Raw genomic sequence first — 22,768 nt, forward strand, 5'->3', positions numbered from 1 at the left:
GAACTTCGTTTCATAATAAAAATTACCTCATTCTGATATCCGAGTAAAAAATTATGTCATTTGAAAGTTTACAATATTGAAACTTCCTCGTTGCATGTCAACTCCATGTTAAACTTCCGATCACCAAGTGTCTGGTCAATTTTTGACCCATTTGGACTTCTCAATTAGCCTAGTCCCACTAGGATTTCTTCACCAAGTGTTTAATCCACCTTTGACCCCTTGGAGTTTTCCATTGCTTAGCCCTGCTAGGACTTCCATCGCCTAGTTCTCAACTAGGTCTTCAACCTCCTAGCTCCGCCAGGACTTCCATCGCCTAGTTAAGATTTTTCCTTGTCAACGTGCGGTTCTCCCTCACCCACTTGGACTTTCCTTTACTAACGTGTGGTTCTCGTCCTTGATCCACTTGAACTTTTCTTTGTCTAACCGTAATTAGGACTTCTCTTTGACAACGTATGATTGTTCTTGATCCACTTGGACTTTGTTAGGGGTGTCAAAAATGAATCCGACCCGATGACCCAATCCGAGTCGACCCGAAAAAAATCAAGTTCGGGTTGGGCATTTTCGAGTTCAGGTCGGGTTCGGGTTGGAGGGTTGGAGAGTTAAAAATTTTCGGGTCGGGTCGGGTTCGGGTTGACCCGGGTTGACTTAAATATAGGATTTTGTGGGTTTTTTTGGGGTTAAATTAAATTTTATTTTAAAAATTTAGATATTTTTATATATATTAATATCATGTTTGTATGATAATGATGGAGTATTGAGATAAAAGTGAAGAATTATAGGGAAAATAGTCCAAAAAAGTTATTTTGAATCGGATTTTCGGGTTATATGGGTCGGGTTCGGGTTGATCGGGGTTGGTCAGGTTCGGGTTCGAGTTTAGGTGTTTTGGGTTGAACTCAGGTTCAGGTTGGGTTAAAAAAAAACTCAACCCGACCCGACCCACCCGAATTGACACCCCTAGACTTTGTTTTGTCTAACCGCAGTTAGGATTTCCTTTTGCCAATGTGTGGTCGTCCTTGACTTACTTAGACTTTACTTTGCTTAACTCTTGAGTTAGAATTTTGTTTTGTCTAACCTCAAGTTAGAAATTTCTCAATTAAGTATTCGGTTCTCCATGACCTACTTGACTTCTCTCTCACACACTATCAAGTATTCGATCAATTTTAACATACTTGACTGCTTTGATCATATTTATCCAAAATATATTGTTCAAACATCAAAATTCAAATCCAAATCCACTCGAATTTAGCTAACTAACTAACTTTGATCCGAAGATGACTTCATCAAAAATCTCCCAACAATAATTCTTCATAGTGACATAATTAGTGACGTAATATCATTTGATTGGTAATAATTAGATATTAACCTGATTAAAACAACAAGGACATGAATTCAACGCAACCCAAGTGGTGGTATCACTTTTAGTCTTAATGCTATCTATATAGACTGTCTAATCGATACAATAATTCAAGATAAATCCAAATGAAGATCGACACACGATCTAACCAAAACGTGCAAGTCACTCAAAAGGTGGCTACGCACAAACTCTTTATGTAACATCGAAATAGCAACATAATCCCGATCGTAGTCTAGTGGACCATCACAAAAGATTCGACGATCTCATCATTCTTGTTAGTTCATATACCATTAATTGTTCTTTGTTCGATCCATAAAGAAAAAAAAGATATATAGTCAAAGTAATATTTAAAAGCAAGATCAGAAATTGTGGGTGAATTAATTTTGAAGTAATAATTTTACCAAATTTGAAGTTAATATAAAATTGCATGTTGTAGCTTAACTCGTAGTAAGTACCACTCCACGCAATCTTTTAATTATTAAAGTCAGATCATGATTTTGCATGAACAAACAATTAGCTAGCCATTTGGATTCATCATAGCTAATTAATTAATTAATTATGCGTTAATTTAATCCTTAATTAAACTTATCAACATTTAATTTTCTCCATCCCCACTACCATATAACTCCTGCCTATCTCCCCCCTCTCCTTCCCTTAACTTCACATGAGCATTTGTTTGCTCATGTACTAACTGTGTCAACCCGTACGGAGAGACAAATTCTTCTCTCGATACATAGACAATTTGTTCATGTTGCGCCACAGACTAGCTAGTTATTTCATTTTGAGTAAGTATGGAGACCGAGAGACTGCTAATATTGCTGGTGCAATTGTTGATAGGGCTAGACATGCTCTCTTTGTCCATTGTTGTTTGTATTGATCGGGGCTACTTTCCTTCTTCGTTTCTCTTTGGCACGTCAACTTCATCGTTTCAGGTACGAATATTTAAGAAATATCATTCCTCCCCCTCAAAACTTTGCAAGAGGAGAGGAGGGGGGTAGAACTATAATTTCTTATAATATATATACACAGATTGAGGGAGCCTACTTGGAAGATAATAAGAGCTTAAGCAATTGGGATATACTCACACATATTCCCGGTATAATTATATTATATATTGAATAATTATAATAATAAATATATATTTAAATTTTTATTTATTTATTTATTATATATTCAGGGCGAATCAGGGACGGTAGCAATGCAGAAATAGCAGATGATCATTACCATCGTTACATGGTGCTAATAATTTTATAAATATGCATAAATATTAATTAATTATTATTGTTTTAATTAATATGATTTAATTGAGTACAAATATTAATTCTGAACAGGAAGATATAGAACTAATGGAATCTCTTGGAGTCAATGCATATAGATTTTCTATATCATGGTCGAGAATTTTACCTAGTGAGTATTTTTTATATTATTTTTTATTCTTTTAATTTTAATTTTAATTTTAATTAATTAATTAATTTTCTTAATTTAATTTGGCAGGAGGGAGGCTTGGAGGAACTAATTCACTAGGAATTGCTTTCTACAACAGACTCATTGATGCCTTGTTGCTTAAAGGTAATTTTAAAAACACAAAATTATTAATCCAAAATTGATTAATTATTTTTGTAAATGAATATATATATTTTTTTATTTTTTTATAAATATTAGGAATAAAGCCATTTGCTACCTTGAATCATTATGACATTCCACAAGAGCTCGAAGTCAGATACGGTGGATGGCTAAACCCACAACTACAGTGAGGACCTTTTTGCATATTTTAGAAAAATTGTAATCTTTTTATAAAAATGAAGCTCACAGTGTGTGTAAATTATTTTCTACCAGGGAGGAATTTGGAGAATTTGCAGATATATGTTTTAGGGAATTCGGCGACCGGGTTAAGTATTGGACGACTTTCAACGAACCCAACATCGTAGTCACTTACGGGTATCGACTCGGATCGTTTCCTCCTAACCATTGTTCGCGTGGGTTTGGAGATTGTTGGTCGGGCGACTCTAGCACCGAGCCTTATGTTGCGGCTCACAATATAATCTTGGCCCACGCGACGGTAGTAGAAACGTACCGAAGCAAGTATCAGGTATAGGAAAATTGTATTTTTTTAAGAATACAATTTAGAATTTCAAATTTATGGCATTTTACCCCTGAAAGTTTATGAAATTAGGGAAAACAAGAAGGTGCTATTGGAATTGCGATGTGGGCCACTTGGTTTGAGCCACTCAGGAATATAATGGAGGATTACGAGGCCTCTCAGCGAGCATTAGCATTTAATACTCCATGGTAATTGATTAATTAACTCTTTAATTATTCTCTTAATTATGCATCAAAAAAATGTTATGAAAAAAATAATAATAATTGCAGGTTTCTTGATCCCATAATACGCGGAGATTATCCTCCTGAAATGAGGCAAATTTTGGGGTCCAGATTGCCAAAGTTCTCAGGGAGTGACAAGAGAAAATTGCAAAGTAAATTGGACTTCATTGGAATAAATCATTATACGAGTCTCTATGCAAAAGATTGTCCGGCGTGTGGCTCCGTGGGGCCCCGAGGCGATGCCCTCGTGCTCACCACCGGAGAAAGAAACGGAGTCCCAATTGGGAAAAAGGTTAGAGAGATTTAATTTATAGTAGTGATCGTGCACACACGTCGCGTGTGTAAAATAATATATTGAAATCACATTGATCCTTTATAATGAAATTATATTAATTAAAGTATTTCAGTATTAAAATACTAAAGTAGAGTTATTAGGGTAAAGTACCTGACTTTTGAAAATCTAAATTATTTGGGTCTTTGAAAATCCGAATTATTTGGATTTTCGAATGTCACCCTTACGGCTTCTCTATAAAAAAAAATTAATTTAATTTAATATTATACTTATCTTAGTAAAAAAACTAAGAAAAATATATTTTTTAACATTGTCGGCCTATAATATTTATAGAAGTTTCTTTGATCATAGTGTTATAAGTTCTAAGATGTAGGACTAAAGAAAACTATATTTTTTTATATAAAATAATCAGAAAATTAATGATGAGAAAAAATTATAATAATATGTTGCAGCTGAGTCTCAAACTCTAAATCACTGATTGTTTCGCTTGTGAAATTGTTAATAAATCTTGAAATTCTTTTTAGTGTGAATAGAAAAAAGGATATTAACATAAATTTATTTTATGCTTCAAAAAATTAGTTAGTAAAGGGAGGAGATTTTTAATAAAATAATAAGATAGTACCATAATTATTTGACGATTTTGATATTCTTTTTTTTTTAATCAAAAAGCACATTCCTTATTTTAATTTCCAAAATTTTAGAATTTAATAATTTTCATATATTTAAATTCTTCTTCTTTATTTTTACACATACAGACAGCTATGAAAGACTTCTTTGTAGTTCCACGTGGCATGGAGAAGATCGTGATGTACATGAAGCAAAGATACGGAAATATACCCATGTTTATTACAGAAAATGGTTAGTATATATATGCTCATTAATTATATTACATGCGAAAATTAATGATGAGAATTTAAATATTTTCAAAATTATTTTATTATTTTTACAGATATAGAAATTCTTTATGCAATATAGATTTTAAGGATGGAATAAGACTTATTAATTTGATTTATTTAATTTTATTTAGGATATCCACATAGCAGTACTCACAATAGTCACTTGGATGATAAGGAGAGAGTGGAATATTTACAAACCTACCTCACTTCTTTGCATCAAGCAATGAGGTAGGTATAATTAATCCATCAATTAATTAATTTTTTTTGTTAGTATTTGTGATCTTAATGAGCTTGATTAATGACTAATGATGATTAATTAATTTTGGTGATAGGCAAGGTGCGGATGTGAGAGGGTATTTCATATGGTCTTTGATTGATAACTTCGAATGGTTATATGGGTATAGTTTGAGGTTTGGACTTTATCATGTGGATTATGAGACACAAGTGAGGACTCCAAAGTGCTCGGCCTATTGGTATCAAGAGTTTCTTGGCAATTCAAAATTGCTGCTTATGAAGACATAGAAAATGGAATCATTGAATTTGTGTAGTTTCATGAGCATCTATGGATGAATCATCGGTAAATTGGCTATGTTATCAATTTAATCGTCAATCACCGAACAACAATGAGAATGATGATCTGATTGGGAGCTTGAATAGAGACAAACAACAAGAAGAGGGCTTGAATGATAATCAGGAGTTCCTCGGCAACACCACTCCGACACTCGAATTAGAGGATGAAGAAAATGAATATTGTAGTTTTGATATATGTATTGGTGTGTAAGTGTTTGTGTATCTTAGAGATTAAAAATGACCATCTTTTATCGAGAGAAAACAAACATTTTCATTCCGTTCCTCTATTCATATTGTCACTATTTAATTCCTTAAATAGTGTCAGATTTATTCATGTCGCTGCATTTTTCCTAAAATAACTAAGATTAACATACTTTTTTCTTCCATTTTGATCTTCATATTGTTATTATTTAATTCCTTAAATAATATAAGATTTATTCATATCATTGTCTTTTTCCTAAAATAACCTAGATTGACACTTTTTCCTTCATTTATATATGATCTTTATGATATCATTATTTTAATTTTTTTAAATAATATAATATTTATTCATGTCGCTATCTCTTTCCTAAAATAACCGAGATTTATGAGATGGTTATTCTTTTCCTGAAACGGTCTTTTATCTTGCATTACTAAAAAGTCGAGAGGCCCGAGAAGCTAGGTAGCCAAGAGACCCAAGAAGTTATGTAGCTAGGCGACCCAAGAAGCTAAGAAGCCAGGAGACCCGAGAGGCTATGTAGCCGGAGAACTCGAGAAGCTAACTAGCCGGGAAACTCGAGAGGCTAAGTAGTCGGGAGACCCGAGAGATTAAGGAGTAGAGGGACCCAAGAGGCTAAGTAGCTAGGAGACCCGAGAGACTGGTAGCCGGGAGACCCGAGAGGCTAGGTAGCCAGGAGATCCGAGAGGCTAGGTAGCCCGAAGGCCCAAGTCAAACATTGATTTGACCTTCAAAATCACCTCAGGAGATTCACTAATCTCCTCTCATCCATGTCGCGTCCTCATGATCATTTCCCAGATCATAAGTCTTTCCTTCAAGTATAGTCGAAGAAAGTGAGAGTCCGACTGACTGAACGATTATGTAGTCAGTATGATTCCTACTAACCTTTCTCTTAGACTTATATTGATGTACTAATATAAACATTTGAAGTCCATGCAAAACCCTATGCATCTCACACTATGCTAAGTTTTTAAATACACAAGCAAGATAATCCTAATATACTTGTGAGAGGTTGGCTGTCTAAAACTATCGGTGCATGTTTTTTAGGGGAAAACCTAAGCTATGTCTATAAAAGTTTAAAAACATAACTTAAAAGAAAATAAGTTTTGTAAAACATAAGTCAGTAAGAAAAACATAGGTTTTGAAAAACAAGGTTTTTTTGAGATATGATAAAAAAAAGTTTAAAAGAAACATATAAGTATAATCACTAAAGTGTAAATCAATTATCAAATCAAAGTCTGATAAAGTAAACTACAGGTAAAATGGACAAGTCAAATCTAAATCAGTACATATCGGTGTCAAGATATAAAATTTGATCATCTATTGTGAAGATGATAGAGAAGGGCTTGATCTTCAGGATTGGAGCATATCCATCAGCTCGAGGTGACGAGTCTGCTCATCCTACCTAAAATTGTACATCTCTTGCTGGAAATTAGTCAGAGACTAGACTGCTCAATATAGGCAAAAGACTCCTCAAGTTTAATGATTCTGTCCTCTAGAGTAGGAGAGGCTAGAGTTGGAGATAGCTGAAGAAGATCAATAAGTATGTCAGGCATGTCCTCCTCCTCTATTGGATTTGGGTCAGGTTGAGGCTGATCCTGTAGGTCAGGTTGATGTCAATCCTCTTGGTCAGGCTGATACTGACCCTCTCTCCTCTAAGACATGACTTCATGATCATCTATATAAATACCAGCTAATGATAAGTTCCTAGCACCTACTATGTCAAACTCATTTAAGACTTTGACATCACCTGAGGCGACATCAAAACCTAATGACGCTAACAGTGAGGTCCGAATGTGGCAATAAGGCATGTAGACCCGTCGACTAGTGCTAACACTGGCTGAGTAAATGATGACATGGAAGATATGCAAATTGCTCTCAATGTCAAGTCGATGACTCAATCCATAAAGGAAAATGAATTAAATTGTCGCATCGTGGCTATGTCTCTGGTGGTGAGGGGCAAAATGCATAAGACCAAGACCCTATGTAAGACATAGTTATGAATCCTCAGTGTGACAGATCAAAACTGAGTCATTGTAGGTACTCTTCGATCCCCAAAAATACAAGTATATCATATCTAAAGTAATGTAGGAGTAGGGATCACCAAATGGTAGATCCCTAAGGAGTAACATAAGAAAGAATAGACTAAGGGTCTCAGTCCTAAATAGTCTCTAATGATAGTAGGAGATTGTGTAATATTCCTATCAGCTACCCTAGTGGTGTATGTAAGGTCATTAACTTTACTAAGTTATTGTGCAGTTTGGCACACAAACTAGTGTTAACTGAGCTAGAACAATAAACTAAGTTATGTAATCTATAGTAATTAATGACCTCAATAGATGGAATACATGATCTTATAAAAATGCTCCTGCAGAGATATCTAGAATGAAGAGGAATGTAGAAGATGGATAAGAATCTATTTCTAAGCTCCTCTGTAGGAAACCTATGATCAGTACTAGGAGTCTGAGAGGGGTCAACATAAGTATTTTGTCTTTTATTCCTACTCAATAAAATTATAGAATTCAAATTCTAAACTAATATGAATAATTTAAAAAGTTTAAGTTTAGGGTATTACCAAGACATATTTATTTACATCAGAAATGACAACCTCAGTTGATCGTAAGTCAAGCAAGCTTGAAAACCGAAGAGGAAAAAGTTTTAATTTTTAATTTCAAGCGCCTGAAGCTGAAGCTCCAGGTGCCTTAAATAGGCGAATCCAAGCGCCTGAAGACAACTTCAGGCGCCTAGGTAGAGAGCAGTGCGAGGCGCTTGGACCTAGTCCGAGTGCCCTGAGCCTAATTTTATGGGCAGTTTCGCAAAATCATGGGCTAGTTTTGTAAAGCTCACGTGGGGCGCCTGACTAAGTCCAGGCACTTGGGGTCAAGCGAATAAAGCCCCCATGTTGTCATTTTAGGTTAATTAATTAAAGTTTTTAATTAATTTTGGTTGTTAGGTTAATTAAAATTAATTAAGTGTTAATTAAGGTTTAATTAAATTTTAACTTTAGTTTTAATTTAGAATTTAAGTTTTAATTTAATTTTGAATTTAAGTTTTATTGAATTTTAATTTAAGTTTTAGTTTTAATTTTAATTTAAGTTTATATTTAACTCCATTTGGATTTGAGTTAAGTTGGATTTTGTCTAAAAGATTTTTAAAATAATTTTTAAGTTATTTTTAAAAGATTTTTTTTAAAAAAAATAATTGTATTGTCTATTTACTTTTTCATTGTATTCTTGTTGTTGTTGGGAGATTATTTATGCAATCATTTACAAGATCAAGGTTAACTAGTTTGACTAAGCTCGAATAGATTCGAGCTTAAGTTTCAATATTTGGACAATATGTTGTGGACAACATGTTTGGATAATATGTTGTTAGACAATATGTGAGAAAAGTCAAGTAGGTTAAAAAGGATCGGTACTTACTAGTAAAATCCTAACTAGAGGTTAGGCAAGTCCAAACTCGAGGGTTAGGTAAAGGAAAAGTCCAAGTGGGTAAGGGAGAATCATACGTTAGTAAGGAAAGTCTAAATGGGCCAAGGAGGACCGCATGTTGGCAAGAAAACTCTTAACTACGGTTAGGCAAAAGAAAGTCTAAGTGGGTCATGGAAGACCATACGTTGGGAAGAAAAATCCTAACTGCAGTTAGGCAAACAAAATCCAAGTAGATCAAAGAGAATCACACGTTGGTAAAGGAAAACCCTAATTACAGTTAGACAAAAGGAAGTCCAAGTGGGTTAAGGGAGACCACACATTAATAAGGTAAAGTCCTAATTGCGGTTAAACAAGAGAAAAATTCAAATGGGTAAAAGAGAACCGCACTTGGTGATTGAAAGTCCAACGAAAAGTTGGTAAAGTTCAAGTGAGTCAAAAGGTTGATCAAACACTTGGTGGAGAAGTCCTAACAGGTTACGGTTGACCGGAGATTGGGTAAGGGAACCCTAGACTTAGGTTAAGCAAGTTAGGGTTGGGTAATCAATCAGGTGATCGATTAAGACCTATGTCAATCGATCAGCTGATCGATAGAGCGCATCTCTTTGCAAAGTGCATGGTGAATCGATCAGGTGATCAATTCAGCCTAAATCCAATTGATCAAGTGATCAATTGGAACCTAGTTTTCATGAAGCACAGTGCATTACACTGTGCTGAATCAATTGGGAAGAATTCCAATCGATTGAGGATATCGTAAGAGGCTTAATCGATTGGTTAATCGATTAAGTTTGATCACGAGCGAACAGAGAGAGCTTCTGAATCAATTAGATAATCGATTGAAGTTGTTTGATCGATTGAGTGATAAATTAAGAAGACCCGTAATTGATTGGCTAATCTATTAAGTGATGAAGAAAAGAATTGTTGCAAGGCTTGGATGGCTGGATGCGCTCGGATCTAACGTGACAATCGATTGAGGGTAAGGTCAATCGATTGAGAGCCCTAATCCGCAAGATATAAAGGCGACGACACAAATTCAAATGCAATACTTCTCTTCTCCAATTCTTTCCGTCAGTTCTTAAAGATTCTTTGAATAAAGTGTTGTTGCATTTTCAAGCATCAAGAGGCAATCTACAACAACAAGCGATCAAGAGCAAAGGTCCTTCATTATTGTATCTCTTTCTTTGTTCTTATTGTATTTCTTGTTGTATCTCATATTCGCTTGTGTATTTGCTTGTACAAGCTAAGGCTTCTCCACCTCCTAGAAGGAGGATTTCATAGTGTACTATGAGTAAGGAGAGTGGATCCTTGGATTAGTTACATCAAGAAGATGGATACCAAGTAAAATCAAGAGTACGTTGTTAACGTTTACTTCTAGTTTTCTGCTGCAATAATAATTCATCGATGAAGCGATTGGAGCTAATCAACCCCCCCCCTTCTAGCTCGTTGGAGTGCCCTAATGATTGTGAGCTTCTACAAGACTTCTCCATCTCCGGATTATTTCCAAGAAGGATGTGTGTTTATAGTGGAGCTATGTGTATGATGTGATATTTGGATTAGTCACCTCAACAATGTAGAAGCCAAGTAAACAAAAGTGTTAACATTACTTCGAATTTTCCGTTGCAATAAATCAACAAGACAAAATGAAAGGTTCAACGAGTGTCCTAAAAGATGCAATATTGATAGTTTGATTAACTGATAATAATCCGTTGCAATAAATCAACAAGACAAAATGAAAGGTTCTACGAGTGTCCTAAAAGATGCAATATTGATAGTTTGATTAACTGATAATAACGACAGATTAACCCAGAACAAGAAGGACATGAATTCAACCCAAATGGTGTCATTAATTAATGAACCAATGGTTTTTGTCTTGATGCTGCGATATAGATCGTTCAAGGCTCCAAGCAATACAATAATTCAAGATAAATCTAGATGAACACGAGACACAACCTAGCCAACATGTGTAAGCCGCTACTTAAGAGTAGGCTAGTAACAAGATGCACGATCTCTTAGTTTAGTAGATCATATAATAAAAAAAAAAAATATATCCGTTATATTAATGGTCTTCTTAGTATTGATCTCATGAATATAAAAGGAGATATATATAGGTACACAGATATCAGACACATGTTGAAATATAATAGACCATCACAAAAGATTATACAAATCATCATTTTCTTTTTTTTTTAATTAACAACATATATTCATGATTAATTTTGGATGACTGATTAGAAATTTTGATTTTGTAAGGATAAATCAGTACTATAGATAAGATTTATCCAGATAACTAATATTTTTAGACTTGCTTCTCGAAAGAAAATCCTCAATTAAAACTCAAATCTTAATCTCTTCATTAAAAGGTAAATCATGCTATTTTAAATCCTCAACCAGCTTGAGGCGCCTTCAACCTTGTTGAAGGCGCCTTGAGCAGTGATTCCAACACTGTTTCTTTCTGGTTTTGACTTCCGATGCTCTGATCTTTTGGGTGATTACGGCCAACCGGAATATGACTCACCCGAACTCGACAATTTCCGCCATTCATTAATATTTTTTTTTCAATATGCTAAATAAATAATAAAATAAAACAAATAAATAAGTTTAAATTATCAAGCTCAATAACCAATCAAACAACTAAAATTTTCAAATAATCAAGCAAACTTGAATTGAGAGTTCGATAACATCTAAACAAATCAAGCTTGAACCAAATTCAAGCCATTCTCGAACTAAGCTCAAGTCAAGCTTAAATTGAGAGCTCGATAACATCTAAATAAGTAGTCAAGCGATCAAACACAAAGCATATATGACCTAACCAACTTGGTTGATCACATCAAAACACTACGGAGTCCAACAGAGATATCATACACCCATCATCTACACTACACCTCGAGGATAAATCATGCTATTTTAAAGATCTATATCCCTGTGATCATTGGGATTTGTTAGTTAATAAACCATTGTTGGATCCACCAACAAACAAATTCGTTGCTGGTCAAAGTAAAAGAAAGAGACATTGTGGGGAAAATTTTGAAGTAAAATATACCAAATTAAATTTGCTCTAATTCCACGTATTTCTACAGTCAGATCTTGATCTTGAATTTTTTAGATTAACTCGTAGACACGCAATTATTAATCACCACCACTCCACGCAATCTTATATATAGATATGATTAATGATTTTGTTGTTCTTCTTCTCTTATTAACAAATTAAACGAACCGACCAAACTCTCCTCCAATTATCCATTTGGATCGATAAATTCGAAGACTATTCCACCCAAAAACTTGGAACGTTGACTTTGCATGGGTCGTAGTCATCGTACGGAAGTTAACGTCCAAGCCATGCATGCTTGAATGGACAAGCAATCAGCCATTTGGATATATTCATCCTAATTATTAATTACGTGTTAATTTAATCCTTAAACGCATGCAGTAGGCTATATAACTCCTGCAAAATCTTCCCTCTCTTCTTCCCTTAACTTCTTCGATTTATTTCATAGAGATAGAAAGACAATAACTTATTTGTTTGTTTGTGTCATGGGGACCAAGACATTGCTAGCATTGCTAGTGCAATTGTTGATAGTCATCGATTTGCTCTCATTGTCCGTCGTTTGCATTGATCGGAGCTACTTTCCTTCCTCGTTTCTCTTTGGCACCTCAACTTCATCGTTTCAGGTATGAATATATATTTAAGAAATTACATCATTCCGTATCGTAACTAGCTAGAACTATAGTTTCTCAGCATAATCATCTTTTGCTACAATAAAATCATAATTTCTCTATTTTATATACAGATTGAGGGAGCCTACTCCGAAGACAATAAGAGCTTAAGCAATTGGGATATACTCACACATATTCCTGGTATAATTATATTATATATTGAATAATAATAATAATATATTTATTTATTTATTTATTATATATTCAGGGCGAATCAGGGACGGTAGCAATGCAGAAATAGCAGACGATCATTACCATCGTTACACGGTGCCAATACTTTTCTAAATATGCATAAATATTAATTAATTATTATTGTTTTAATTAATATGATTTAATTGAGTGAAAATATTAAATATGCACAGGAAGATATAGAATTAATGGAATCTCTTGGAGTCAATGCATATAGATTTTCCATATCATGGTCCAGAATTTTACCAAGTGAGTATTTTTATAAAAACAAATTATATTAATTTCTATTATTTAAATTTAAAATTTTTATTTATTTTCTTAATTTGGCAGGAGGGAGGCTTGGAGGAACTAATTCATTAGGAATTGCTTTCTACAACAGACTCATTAATGCCTTGTTGCTTAAAGGTAATCTCAAAACCACAAAATTATTAATCCAAATTTGATTAATTTTATTTTTTTAATGAATATATTTTTTGATTTTTTTTAAATAAAATATTAGGAATAAAGCCATTTGCTACCTTGAATCATTATGACATTCCACAAGAGCTCGAAGTCAGATACGGTGGATGGCTAAACCCGCAACTACAGTGAGGACCTTTTTGCATATTTTAGAAAAAAAATTGCTATCTTTTTATAAAAATGAAGCTCACAGTGTGTGTAAATTATGATTTACCAGGGATGAATTTGGAGAATTTGCAGATATATGTTTTAGGGAATTCGGCGACCGGGTCAAGTATTGGGCGACTTTCAACGAACCCAATATCGTAGCCACTTATGGGTACCGGTTCGGATCATTTCCCCCCAACCGTTGCTCGCGTGAGTTTGGCAATTGTTGGTCGGGCGACTCGAGCACCGAGCCTTATGTTGCGGCTCATAACATAATCTTGGCCCATAAAACTGCAGTAGAAATTTACCGGAGCAAGTATCAGGTAGAAAAATTGTACTTTTTTAGAAAAAATACATTTGAAAATTATGGCATTTTACCCCTGAAAGGTTATTAAATTAGATCAAACAAGGAGGTGCTATTGGAATTGTGATGGCGGCCACTTGGTTTGAGCCACTCAGGAATATAACGGAGGATTACAAGGCCTCTCAGCGAGCATTAGCATTTAATACTCCATGGTAATTGATTAATTAACTCTTTAATTATTCTCTTAATTATGCATCAAAAAAATGTTATGAAAAAAAAATAATAATTGTAGGTTTCTTGATCCCATTATCCGCGGCGATTATCCTCCTGAAATGCGGCAAATTTTAGGGTCCAGACTGCCAAAGTTCTCAGGGAGTGACAAGAGAAAATTGCAAAGTAAATTGGACTTCATCGGAATAAATCATTATACGAGTCTGTATGCGAAAGATTGCCCGGAGTGTGGCTCCGTGGGGCCCCAAGGCGATGCCCTCGTGCTCACCACCGGAGAAAGAAACGGAGTCCCCATTGGAAAAAAGGTGAGAGAAATTTATTTTATATAATTATTTTAGAATTTAATAATTTTCATATATTTAAATTATTCTTATTTCATTTACATTTATTTACTTATTTATTTTTACACATGCAGACGGCCATGAAAGACTTCTTTGTAGTTCCACGTGGCATGGAGAAGGTCGTGATGTACGTGAAGCAAAGATACGAAAATATACCCATGTTTATTACAGAAAATGGTTAGTATATATGCTCATTAATCACATGAGAAAATTAATGATGAGAATTTCAATATTTTCAAAATTATAGAAAATTATTTATGAAATAAAAATTTTACGCAGGATATCCACAAAATAGTGACCACAATACTCCATTGAAAACACTGTTAAATGACAAGGAGAGAGTGGAATACTTGCAAACCTACCTCACTTCTTTGCATCGAGCAATGAGGTATAATTAACTAATTAATTAATTTTATTTGTTAGTAATTGTGATCTTAATGAGGTTGATTAATGACTAATGATGATTAATTTTGGTGATAGGCAAGGTGCTGATGTGAGGGGGTATTTCATATGGTCTTTGATCGATAACTTCGAATGGTTATACGGGTATAGTTTGAGGTTTGGACTTTATCACGTGGATTATGAGACACAAGTAAGAACTCCAAAGAGCTCGGCCAATTGGTATCAAGAGTTTCTTGGAGATTCAAAATTGTTGATTAAGAAGACGTAGAAGATGGAATCGTACAAAGTTAATTAGATTTGTCCCCAAGATGTAGTACAGCTGGAGGTGATCTTCCTTTATATATGTGGGACTAGCTCTAAGGGGTCGTTGATGTGACGGTTCCATATATATATATATATATATTTTAAAAAAATTAATTAAGGAGAATTTGTGTAGTTTTATTTGTATAATTATGTTTAATGTACTTTATTTATTGATAATGTAATGAATTTATTGTTGATAATGTAATGAATTTATTTATTAAAAAAGGCAAAAAAAAATTTCAAAAATATCTCTTTGTTAATCTATATCATTCAAAAACATTAAAATAATACTTATCTATAATTTTCTATCTAAAAAACCTTTTTATTTTAAAGAGGGATGTTTGGGAATTTAATTATTAATGAAATATTGTTTTAATAAATTTTAAAAGATAAATGTTTTTTTGTGATATAGAAAAAACAATGCCCTTTTAATTTTAAAAAAAAATTACATGAATATATTGTTGGATATAAGTGATGTGAATGGAGAAAAGGTGTACTTTAGTTTTATATTGGGAGTTTCATGGTATGTTTGGTTGGTTTATATTGATTCACATGCATTGAGAATGTGAATAAATGTATGGGGAGAGACTCTCTCTCATACGTGGGGTGCGTAGGGGGTGCACTCAACCATGTTGATTCGTGTGCGGGCATGATCTACGTGCGTCGAATGCGGGACCGGTCGAGATTAATGCAGAATCAAAACGGTTAAGCGATAATGAGTGAAACGGTGAAGCGTTTCACTGATCAGCAAATAATAGTCATTAATCAACCATTAACTCGGTCTGCCTCTTTGATTGCTCGTCTCGGTCTGTCTGCCCACTCAGTCAACCTCTTTCTACCTCAAGATCGTACTGTTCGGTCGACCTTTCTGATCTGCTACGTTCGCTTGTGCTGCTCGGTCGACCTTTCTGATTTGCTACGTTCGCTTGTGCTGCTCGGTCGACCTTTCTGATCTGCTATGTCCACTCGTGCTGCTCGGTCGACCTTTCTGATCTGTTACGTCCGCTCGTGCTGCTCGGTCGATCAACTCCTTCTGTCAACATTGTGCAGACTGCTTTCATCACCTAACAATATGAGATTATCCGTTCAAGTTATCTCTATTGTAAATAGAATTTAAATTTTATGTAATTTTAAATTCAACTAATACCTCACATATTCCCGATAACATATTATTTTTTCGAACATACATTTATTCAATTTTAAAAAACACTTTTTTTTCATGCATGAAATATTTTTAAACAATTGGTATGGTTTTAAATTTTAAATTAATTAAAATAAAACTAACATTTTAGGGAAAATATTAAATTAGGTACCACTGATTCTGAATCTGTAACGAATCTCATAGAAGTTTTCTACGGATGGTTAGCGCCTAAGTTGGGATCTAATTGAGAATATCTAGATGGCAGGGGGCAAAATGAACACTTTAGGGATTCATGGTTAAGGACGGACGGCTGAGTCAACTATTTAGTTAAAAAAAAAAAAACAGAGAGCAAGCCAAGGTAAAGTAAAGAAAATTACGGCATTCTCTTCGATTTCCTGTCGCTCGCCATGGATTCCAGAGGCTCGAATCCATAGCGGCGATTTGATCCGTCTCCGCCATGAAGAAGAAGGTATGCATCTTCTCCTCCGCTTGCCATCGCCCTTTTCATGCTCTTAGCGTCTTCGTAATCCATCTACTTCTCCCCTTTGACGCGGATCGGGCGGGCAGAAGCTCGCCAGCGAAGACTTGTTCCGAGAGCTGCTGCAGAAGCTCGGAGACGACGAGCCCGTGGAGTTCCAACTCCCGGATTGGTCGAAGCAGCGGAAATTGACACCCTACACGAGCTACACCGCAATAAGGCGCAGTATCCTTTGGGTCATCCTTTTGCTTGTTCATCGCCCCCTTTCCGTCCTTTCATGCAACGATTCTGATTCATGTGCGTGTGATCCGACATTTTCCACTGCAGCAACTGTTTGTGAGCAAGCCTTTATTTCTAGAAGAGGGGGTTTGAGAAGGAAAAGGGATTAAAAATCAGTTTTTTTTGTCGATTATAATTGTTTTTCTTGACCAAAGAAGATGTTTATCTCACCAAGAAGATGAAAACGCGCGTGCCAGATGAGGGCATTTTCTGCTCCTGCATTCTTTCGCCGGGAATGCCAGCCGTCTGTGGAAAAGATTGCCTTTGTGGGTAAGTCTTACCCAGTGTTTAGGAACTTGGTTATATCATTGATGAGATGACCTTATCCAATAACCATCATCGACGGATGAGCATCGTCTATTATTAGCATCTCCTCTTCCCACATATTCACAATCTCGAAATTAGTTGAATAATTTCTTTTGTTGCCTGTTCACCCATTAATCAGTTGTCTTGTGTGGGCTGAATGACTCTCTACATGACTTAAAGATTTGCATTTCTCCTAATATTTTCTCACTTCGAAGTTTGGAGTAAAACTACAGGGCATCTCAACAAATGACATCTTTGGGTTAACAGGATGCTTTTGTCTTGCTGCTCTATGAGTTGCAAGTGTGGAAATCTATGCATTAACAAACCGTTCCAGTACCGACCAGTGAAGCAAATGAAGCTAATTGAGGTACAAATCTTGACCATGTCCTTGCCCCTTCTTTTTGTTTGAGTTTCTCCTCTTCGGATATCTCTGGATGTTATCAACGGAGTCTGTTCACAGTTTTTACGGTGATTATTCTGAGAAAAAAAGGCAACGGCAAATATTTAGTAACAGTGTGTTCAACCAATATCTATCAATGGCCTCAAATCAACAGATTCTTTATTCCTAACTATTCTCAGCTGTTTGTATTGTGTAGATCGGCTTAATTAGAGATCCTCATATGCTTAAATTTCAAAGACCATTTTGCTCTTTTTTCTGTCCTTGGCCTCAAAGAACTCTGTCTGGTTTTGCTTTCCTGCTCTTAATTATGATATAGTATTTACATCTATTTAATTTTCTAACTAGAATACGAAAATGACTGGCTTAGATGGAACCACTTTTAATTTTATCTGGTTCCACTTTTTTGGTTCTCACTATCTGTATATGCATCTATTTAGCTTGCCATCATTTGCTTTAAGTTTTATGATGATTATGTTTTATACCTAACAGTTTAGTATCCTGACAACAAAGTGTAGTTATAGTTAGTCAATAGTTCGTTCTGCACTTTTGTTAGTGATGTATGATTATTTGCATTATTTTTTGGACCAATGGAAGAAAAGTATGATATTTTGTTACGATTATTGCCTGGTTAAGAGAAGGTATGATATGATTTTTTTCACATATTGGTAATCTTATATAATGAGATTACTGGATGGTGAGCTAGGTACTGAGTAATAGTTAATCAGCAAACTGATTCAGTTACTAAGCAATTTCGAAAGTCAAATGATCAAGCACTCATTTACTTTTAAAATTTTACTCTAGCTCACAATACCTTTGATAATCCACTTTTGAATGCAAACATGGTGCCAATCCCTCTCTTACTGGGGGTTGCACCTACAATGACTCAATTTGAAACCCTTTCTTGGTTTATCTTATTTCCGTTAATCGTGTTCCTTTGAAACAAATAGTTGTAAATTAGATATGTTTATCAGTCTTGTATGAAACCGATCTTTATTTTGTAGACAGAGAAATGCGGAGCTGGGATAGTAACTGAAGAAGATATAAAAAGAGGGGACTTTGTGATTGAATATGTTGGTGAAGGTAAATATTTGATAATAATCACCATATTTTCAAATAGGCAGCAAGATGGATATATATATACACTTGTATATTTCTGACTGTATTCTCTCCTTTGCTAAATCTTCTCAGTGATTGATGACAAAACATGCGAGGAAAGGCTGTGGAAAATGAAACATTGTGGCGATACCAATTTTTACCTGTGCGAGATCAGTAGGGACATGGTCATTGATGCTACATTCAAGGGAAACAAGTCTAGGTTTATAAACCATAGCTGCCAGCCTAATACTGAGATGCAAAAATGGTTATCCTCTATACTTTGTCATAGAATCCATAAAATTAGAAACTGTTTCTCACGATTCCTTATGTAGGACAATTGATGGAGAAATCCGCATTGGAATATTTGCAACCCGGGACATAAAGAAGGGGGAGGAACTGACCTATGATTATAAGTAAGTTTACATCAATGTTTTTTTTTGCCCCCTAAACATTTTTTTCATCGAGAGTATGTTTGTGATTTCAATAGAAGTCCCTGTGATTCACAGGTTTGTACAATTTGGAGCAGACCAGAATTGCTATTGTGGTTCAGTAGGTTGCAGGAAAAAGTTGGGTAGCAAACCGGGAAAGCTAAAAATTCCTACTTCGGATGATTCTTTGGAATTAATACTTTGTCAGATGGCAGCTTCCGCTCCCAGTTCAAAGTCGCTTCTTTATGCAAAAACCGTAAGTTTCTTATGCCGCTTCAATTAAGTTGAGATTTACAATGCTTCTTAAAGTCTCTGTGACAAAATTGAAAGATTCCTCTTTACCAAATTTGATTAATGTTGGAATTCTATTTTATAGGATTTGCAAAGTGGGAGACCGAATATGGGTAAGACAGAATCAAATTTATTGAATTATGAGTAACTGTTATTTTTAACTGATCATTGCATCATATGATTCAGACAATGGTGAATATACTGTGTTTTGTGAATTGTTAGTCAAATATATAATTAAAATTCTTCTACACTCTGAAGGATCATGCTCTCTTCTTGCTCCCAAAAGAAAGAGTGATTTCGAGAGTTGCGTCGGTGAAGTTGTCCGAGTATGGTCCCCGCAGGATAAAAGGTACCCAATGTTTCTCTATCTGAATGCATTCTAACATTCATTCCTTGCTACACCATACGGTTCAACTTATAGTCCACTTTTCCTAGTTTTCAACTGGCGATTTTCGTGATAAATAAGTATGGGTACAAATTTGGTATAAAAAGCATCTATAGGACTTCTGAAGTGGATATGAAATGCAGCTGAAATTGGACTTACGCTTTCTACCGCCAATAAGCATACGCATTCGAACATTGCATCAGGGGATGGGCCATAGAGCGAAAGCCTTTCGTGATCATGTTAGCTGAAGAACTCAGCATGATTCGAACTAAAAGAGCCAACTCTATGTCTGAAGTTCTCAATGATGCTCACTAATAAACTTATTGTGTTCACTTGTTTGAAACTTTTTATTTTATGCTCACCTAGACTTGTGTTTGCTTGTTCGAAACTTTTTTTTTTAATGTTTTATCTTTAGTGCTCAGATGTAAAGTATCAAATGTTGCAGGTATTATGGCGGAGTCATACTAGCGTTCCACCGCTTTTCCAAGGAACACACTGTAAGTAATTTGTTTTCCATGGATAGTTGAGGAATCTACAGACTCCTGAGAAGTTCTGCAATCTTTTACTTTTTCTGTTTCACCAGATAGTCACAGAGGATGAGCGAGTTGTGCAAATCGATCTCTCGAAGGAAGATTGGGATCTCTTATGATCTTCAGTGATCGTCGAGTCGTGGAGTCATTCTGAGAGTCTACTACCGCTCTCCGACGGCATTAAAAACTAGGTTTACTAGCTGCTCTGAATGTAAACTCTTGTCGAACTCCAGAATTTTAGTGATCTTGAAGATGTGCAAAATTGTTAGGGGCAATAAGCATTCTATTTAAGGCTATGGCTAATAACTTAAATCATTCAATCATAACCTAAGAAGTGGTTTGTTATTTAGTTCTCGATCGATTTGTAAGGATGAAATTCAGTCTGTCAAGTGGCATATGAAATACATCAAATAGACGATACAGGTGACTTTGAGCTATCTTTTGAGATACGGGCATACATCGTTTCATAAGTTAGGACGATAAGCAAGGGATTTGGACCATAATTTGTTGAATTGTGGTATGGATTGTATGATCTGGAAATATCAAATCGCTTTTGGGTCGTTTGGATTCATCTTTTGCGATGGAATCAAAGCAGAATCGGTGAGATCAGTAAAATTAGAGCAACATCGGTTGAATTAGTGCGATCTTACGTTACAACGATTTTATATATTTTTTGTTTGGGTTGATTTGTTGGCATTTAAACTAGACCATCTTGTGGTGTTTTTTTTTGACCCGAAGATACAAATCCTAAAGATTTTATCCTAATTCCAAATACATCTTGCATAGGATCATAATTCTATCAACTATGATTTGGACCATTACAAGCCATAGTTCACAAAGAAACAAGGTCTATCCCATTACGGGTATGTCCATCTGACAGCTTTATATGTTGCTAGAGCTTTCGATTTGGTTTAGGCAAATCGGGTTGACCTACTCTGTCAAATAATTTAAGTGGATTGGGTTGAAATTTTATCAACTCATATAAAAGTGGATCTAGGCGGGCCTATCTGCTTAGGTCCGTTCTCGATGGGCTTGGATTATCCTATAGGTTAAGGACAAAAAAATATCCCAAAACTTAAAATTAAAATAAAAAATTCAACAACTTGGAAGATGAAACTTTAACTTGAATCAATTGGACTCCAACTTTTATACTTAAATAAAATAAAAAACAAGTATCAAAAGAATGAAAAGCAAATGCTCATAAAAGCATACTCTTAAATTAAAAATGCAAACTTTAACTTGAATCAATTGGACTCCAACTTTTATACTTAAATAAAATAAAAAACAAGTATCAAAAGAATGAAAAGCAAATGCTCATAAAAGCATACTCTTAAATTAAAAATGCAAAGTCCCCACTCCCAGTTAAACTTTGGATATGAAGATACTTAACATAATCCGTAATCCAAATTTAAAAATTATATTTTTTATATATAATTTTATTTTTTTGGTAGGTTCATAAAATTTAGAGAGTTATACAAAATCGTAGTTAAACATGTTATATTATATAGAGCTAAATGTTGAGTTATGACTCAACACATGAGCAGAAGATGAAAGTTGCCTAGATGAGTATATTAAGATGGATGTATGCACGAAATGTGCGACGTAAGATATGTAGGATATCATCCTGTCTCTCTATATATTTAAACTTTATATCCTGCTAAACTACAACCACCAGGCCTAGCTAAGGCATAGGCCATTAAGACCTATGCCTAAGGCCCCAATATTAATGGGGCACATTGATTAAATAATTAAGTAGACAATTAAAAAAATTAAATTGGGTCATTAATATTAATTAATGATAGCATACACATTAATAAATATCATGCTAACTCATTAATTGCATCTTATCAATTAATTCATTATTCCTATTTATACCTTACATGTATCCTTATTTCCTCATCATTACAATTAATCAAGATTTTATTTTATTTAATCTTATTTCCTCATAATTGCACTTAGCCAAGATTTTATTGTATTTAATTATATATCTTATAAAACTAAAAAACTATTTCCTTCTCAATATATCTAAAAAATCCTAATTATTCTTTCACCAGTGCTTCGTACCTATTTCTTTTATGATTTGTATGTTTATGCTCTCGTCGGTATTTTTTTGTTTTCTCATCAATAATTATGTAAGTTTATGCTCTCTCTCGCTGGTGATACTCTCAGAGAATGCTCTTCTCCTCCCTCGTCGATAATATTTCTTTCTTACTCTTTCTTTTTCTTCCTAGATAATAATATGAATCAGAGATTTTTTTTATCCATA

The 22,768-nt window shown here is 34.6% G+C and overlaps 3 protein-coding genes across 5 annotated transcripts; all 3 read left to right on the forward strand.

Annotated features, from left to right (window-relative positions):
- The first annotated feature begins 1,985 nt into the window (after positions 1–1,985).
- LOC122037078 (beta-glucosidase 18-like) lies at positions 1,986–5,711 on the forward strand. Its single transcript, XM_042596550.1, has 12 exons — positions 1,986–2,286; positions 2,384–2,450; positions 2,532–2,590; positions 2,686–2,761; positions 2,849–2,923; positions 3,017–3,104; positions 3,191–3,443; positions 3,528–3,643; positions 3,725–3,968; positions 4,724–4,826; positions 4,996–5,092; positions 5,197–5,711. The coding sequence occupies exons 1-12, from the start codon at positions 2,146–2,148 to the stop codon at positions 5,384–5,386; spliced, it is 1,509 nt and encodes a 502-aa protein (XP_042452484.1). The 5' UTR covers positions 1,986–2,145; the 3' UTR covers positions 5,387–5,711.
- Positions 5,712–12,567: 6,856 nt separating this feature from the next.
- Positions 12,568–15,409, forward strand: LOC122037076 (beta-glucosidase 18-like). The gene is made up of 12 exons (XM_042596544.1): positions 12,568–12,748; positions 12,868–12,934; positions 13,002–13,060; positions 13,156–13,231; positions 13,313–13,387; positions 13,482–13,569; positions 13,659–13,911; positions 13,989–14,104; positions 14,185–14,428; positions 14,539–14,641; positions 14,744–14,852; positions 14,945–15,409. Exons 1-12 carry the CDS (start codon positions 12,611–12,613, stop codon positions 15,132–15,134), a joined length of 1,518 nt encoding a protein of 505 aa, XP_042452478.1. The 5' UTR covers positions 12,568–12,610; the 3' UTR covers positions 15,135–15,409.
- Positions 15,410–16,641: 1,232 nt separating this feature from the next.
- LOC122037083 (histone-lysine N-methyltransferase ASHH3-like) lies at positions 16,642–20,825 on the forward strand. Of its 3 annotated transcripts, none has more exons than XM_042596556.1 (12): positions 16,642–16,779; positions 16,878–17,013; positions 17,226–17,337; positions 17,641–17,740; positions 18,775–18,853; positions 18,962–19,133; positions 19,201–19,281; positions 19,375–19,552; positions 19,673–19,700; positions 19,846–19,936; positions 20,418–20,469; positions 20,556–20,825. In XM_042596556.1, the coding sequence occupies exons 1-12, from the start codon at positions 16,768–16,770 to the stop codon at positions 20,619–20,621; spliced, it is 1,107 nt and encodes a 368-aa protein (XP_042452490.1). In that variant the 5' UTR covers positions 16,642–16,767; the 3' UTR covers positions 20,622–20,825. The 3 variants fall into 3 exon arrangements, with proteins under 3 accessions (XP_042452490.1, XP_042452488.1, XP_042452489.1); XM_042596554.1 differs by having other exon boundaries at positions 20,560–20,825; XM_042596555.1 differs by having other exon boundaries at positions 16,881–17,013; positions 20,560–20,825.
- The last annotated feature ends 1,943 nt before the right edge of the window (positions 20,826–22,768 follow it).

The sequence above is a fragment of the Zingiber officinale genome, unplaced genomic scaffold (assembly GCF_018446385.1).
Source record: "Zingiber officinale cultivar Zhangliang unplaced genomic scaffold, Zo_v1.1 ctg232, whole genome shotgun sequence".
Taxonomy (NCBI): Eukaryota; Viridiplantae; Streptophyta; class Magnoliopsida; order Zingiberales; family Zingiberaceae; genus Zingiber; species Zingiber officinale.

Coding starts and splice junctions, on each gene's coding strand:
- LOC122037083 (XM_042596554.1), top strand. Junction 17,014..17,225: donor CTACACCGCAATAAGGCGCA/GTATCCTTTGGG, acceptor TGACCAAAGAAG/ATGTTTATCTCACCAAGAAG. Junction 20,470..20,559: donor GCTTTTCCAAGGAACACACT/GTAAGTAATTTG, acceptor TTCACCAGATAG/TCACAGAGGATGAGCGAGTT.
- LOC122037076 (XM_042596544.1), top strand. CDS start 12,611: ATGGGGACCAAGACATTGCTAGCATTGCTAGTGCAATTGTTGATAGTC. Junction 13,570..13,658: donor TGGCTAAACCCGCAACTACA/GTGAGGACCTTT, acceptor ATGATTTACCAG/GGATGAATTTGGAGAATTTG. Junction 13,912..13,988: donor TTTACCGGAGCAAGTATCAG/GTAGAAAAATTG, acceptor TTATTAAATTAG/ATCAAACAAGGAGGTGCTAT.
- LOC122037078 (XM_042596550.1), top strand. CDS start 2,146: ATGGAGACCGAGAGACTGCTAATATTGCTGGTGCAATTGTTGATAGGG. Junction 3,444..3,527: donor CGTACCGAAGCAAGTATCAG/GTATAGGAAAAT, acceptor TTATGAAATTAG/GGAAAACAAGAAGGTGCTAT. Junction 4,827..4,995: donor CATGTTTATTACAGAAAATG/GTTAGTATATAT, acceptor AATTTTATTTAG/GATATCCACATAGCAGTACT.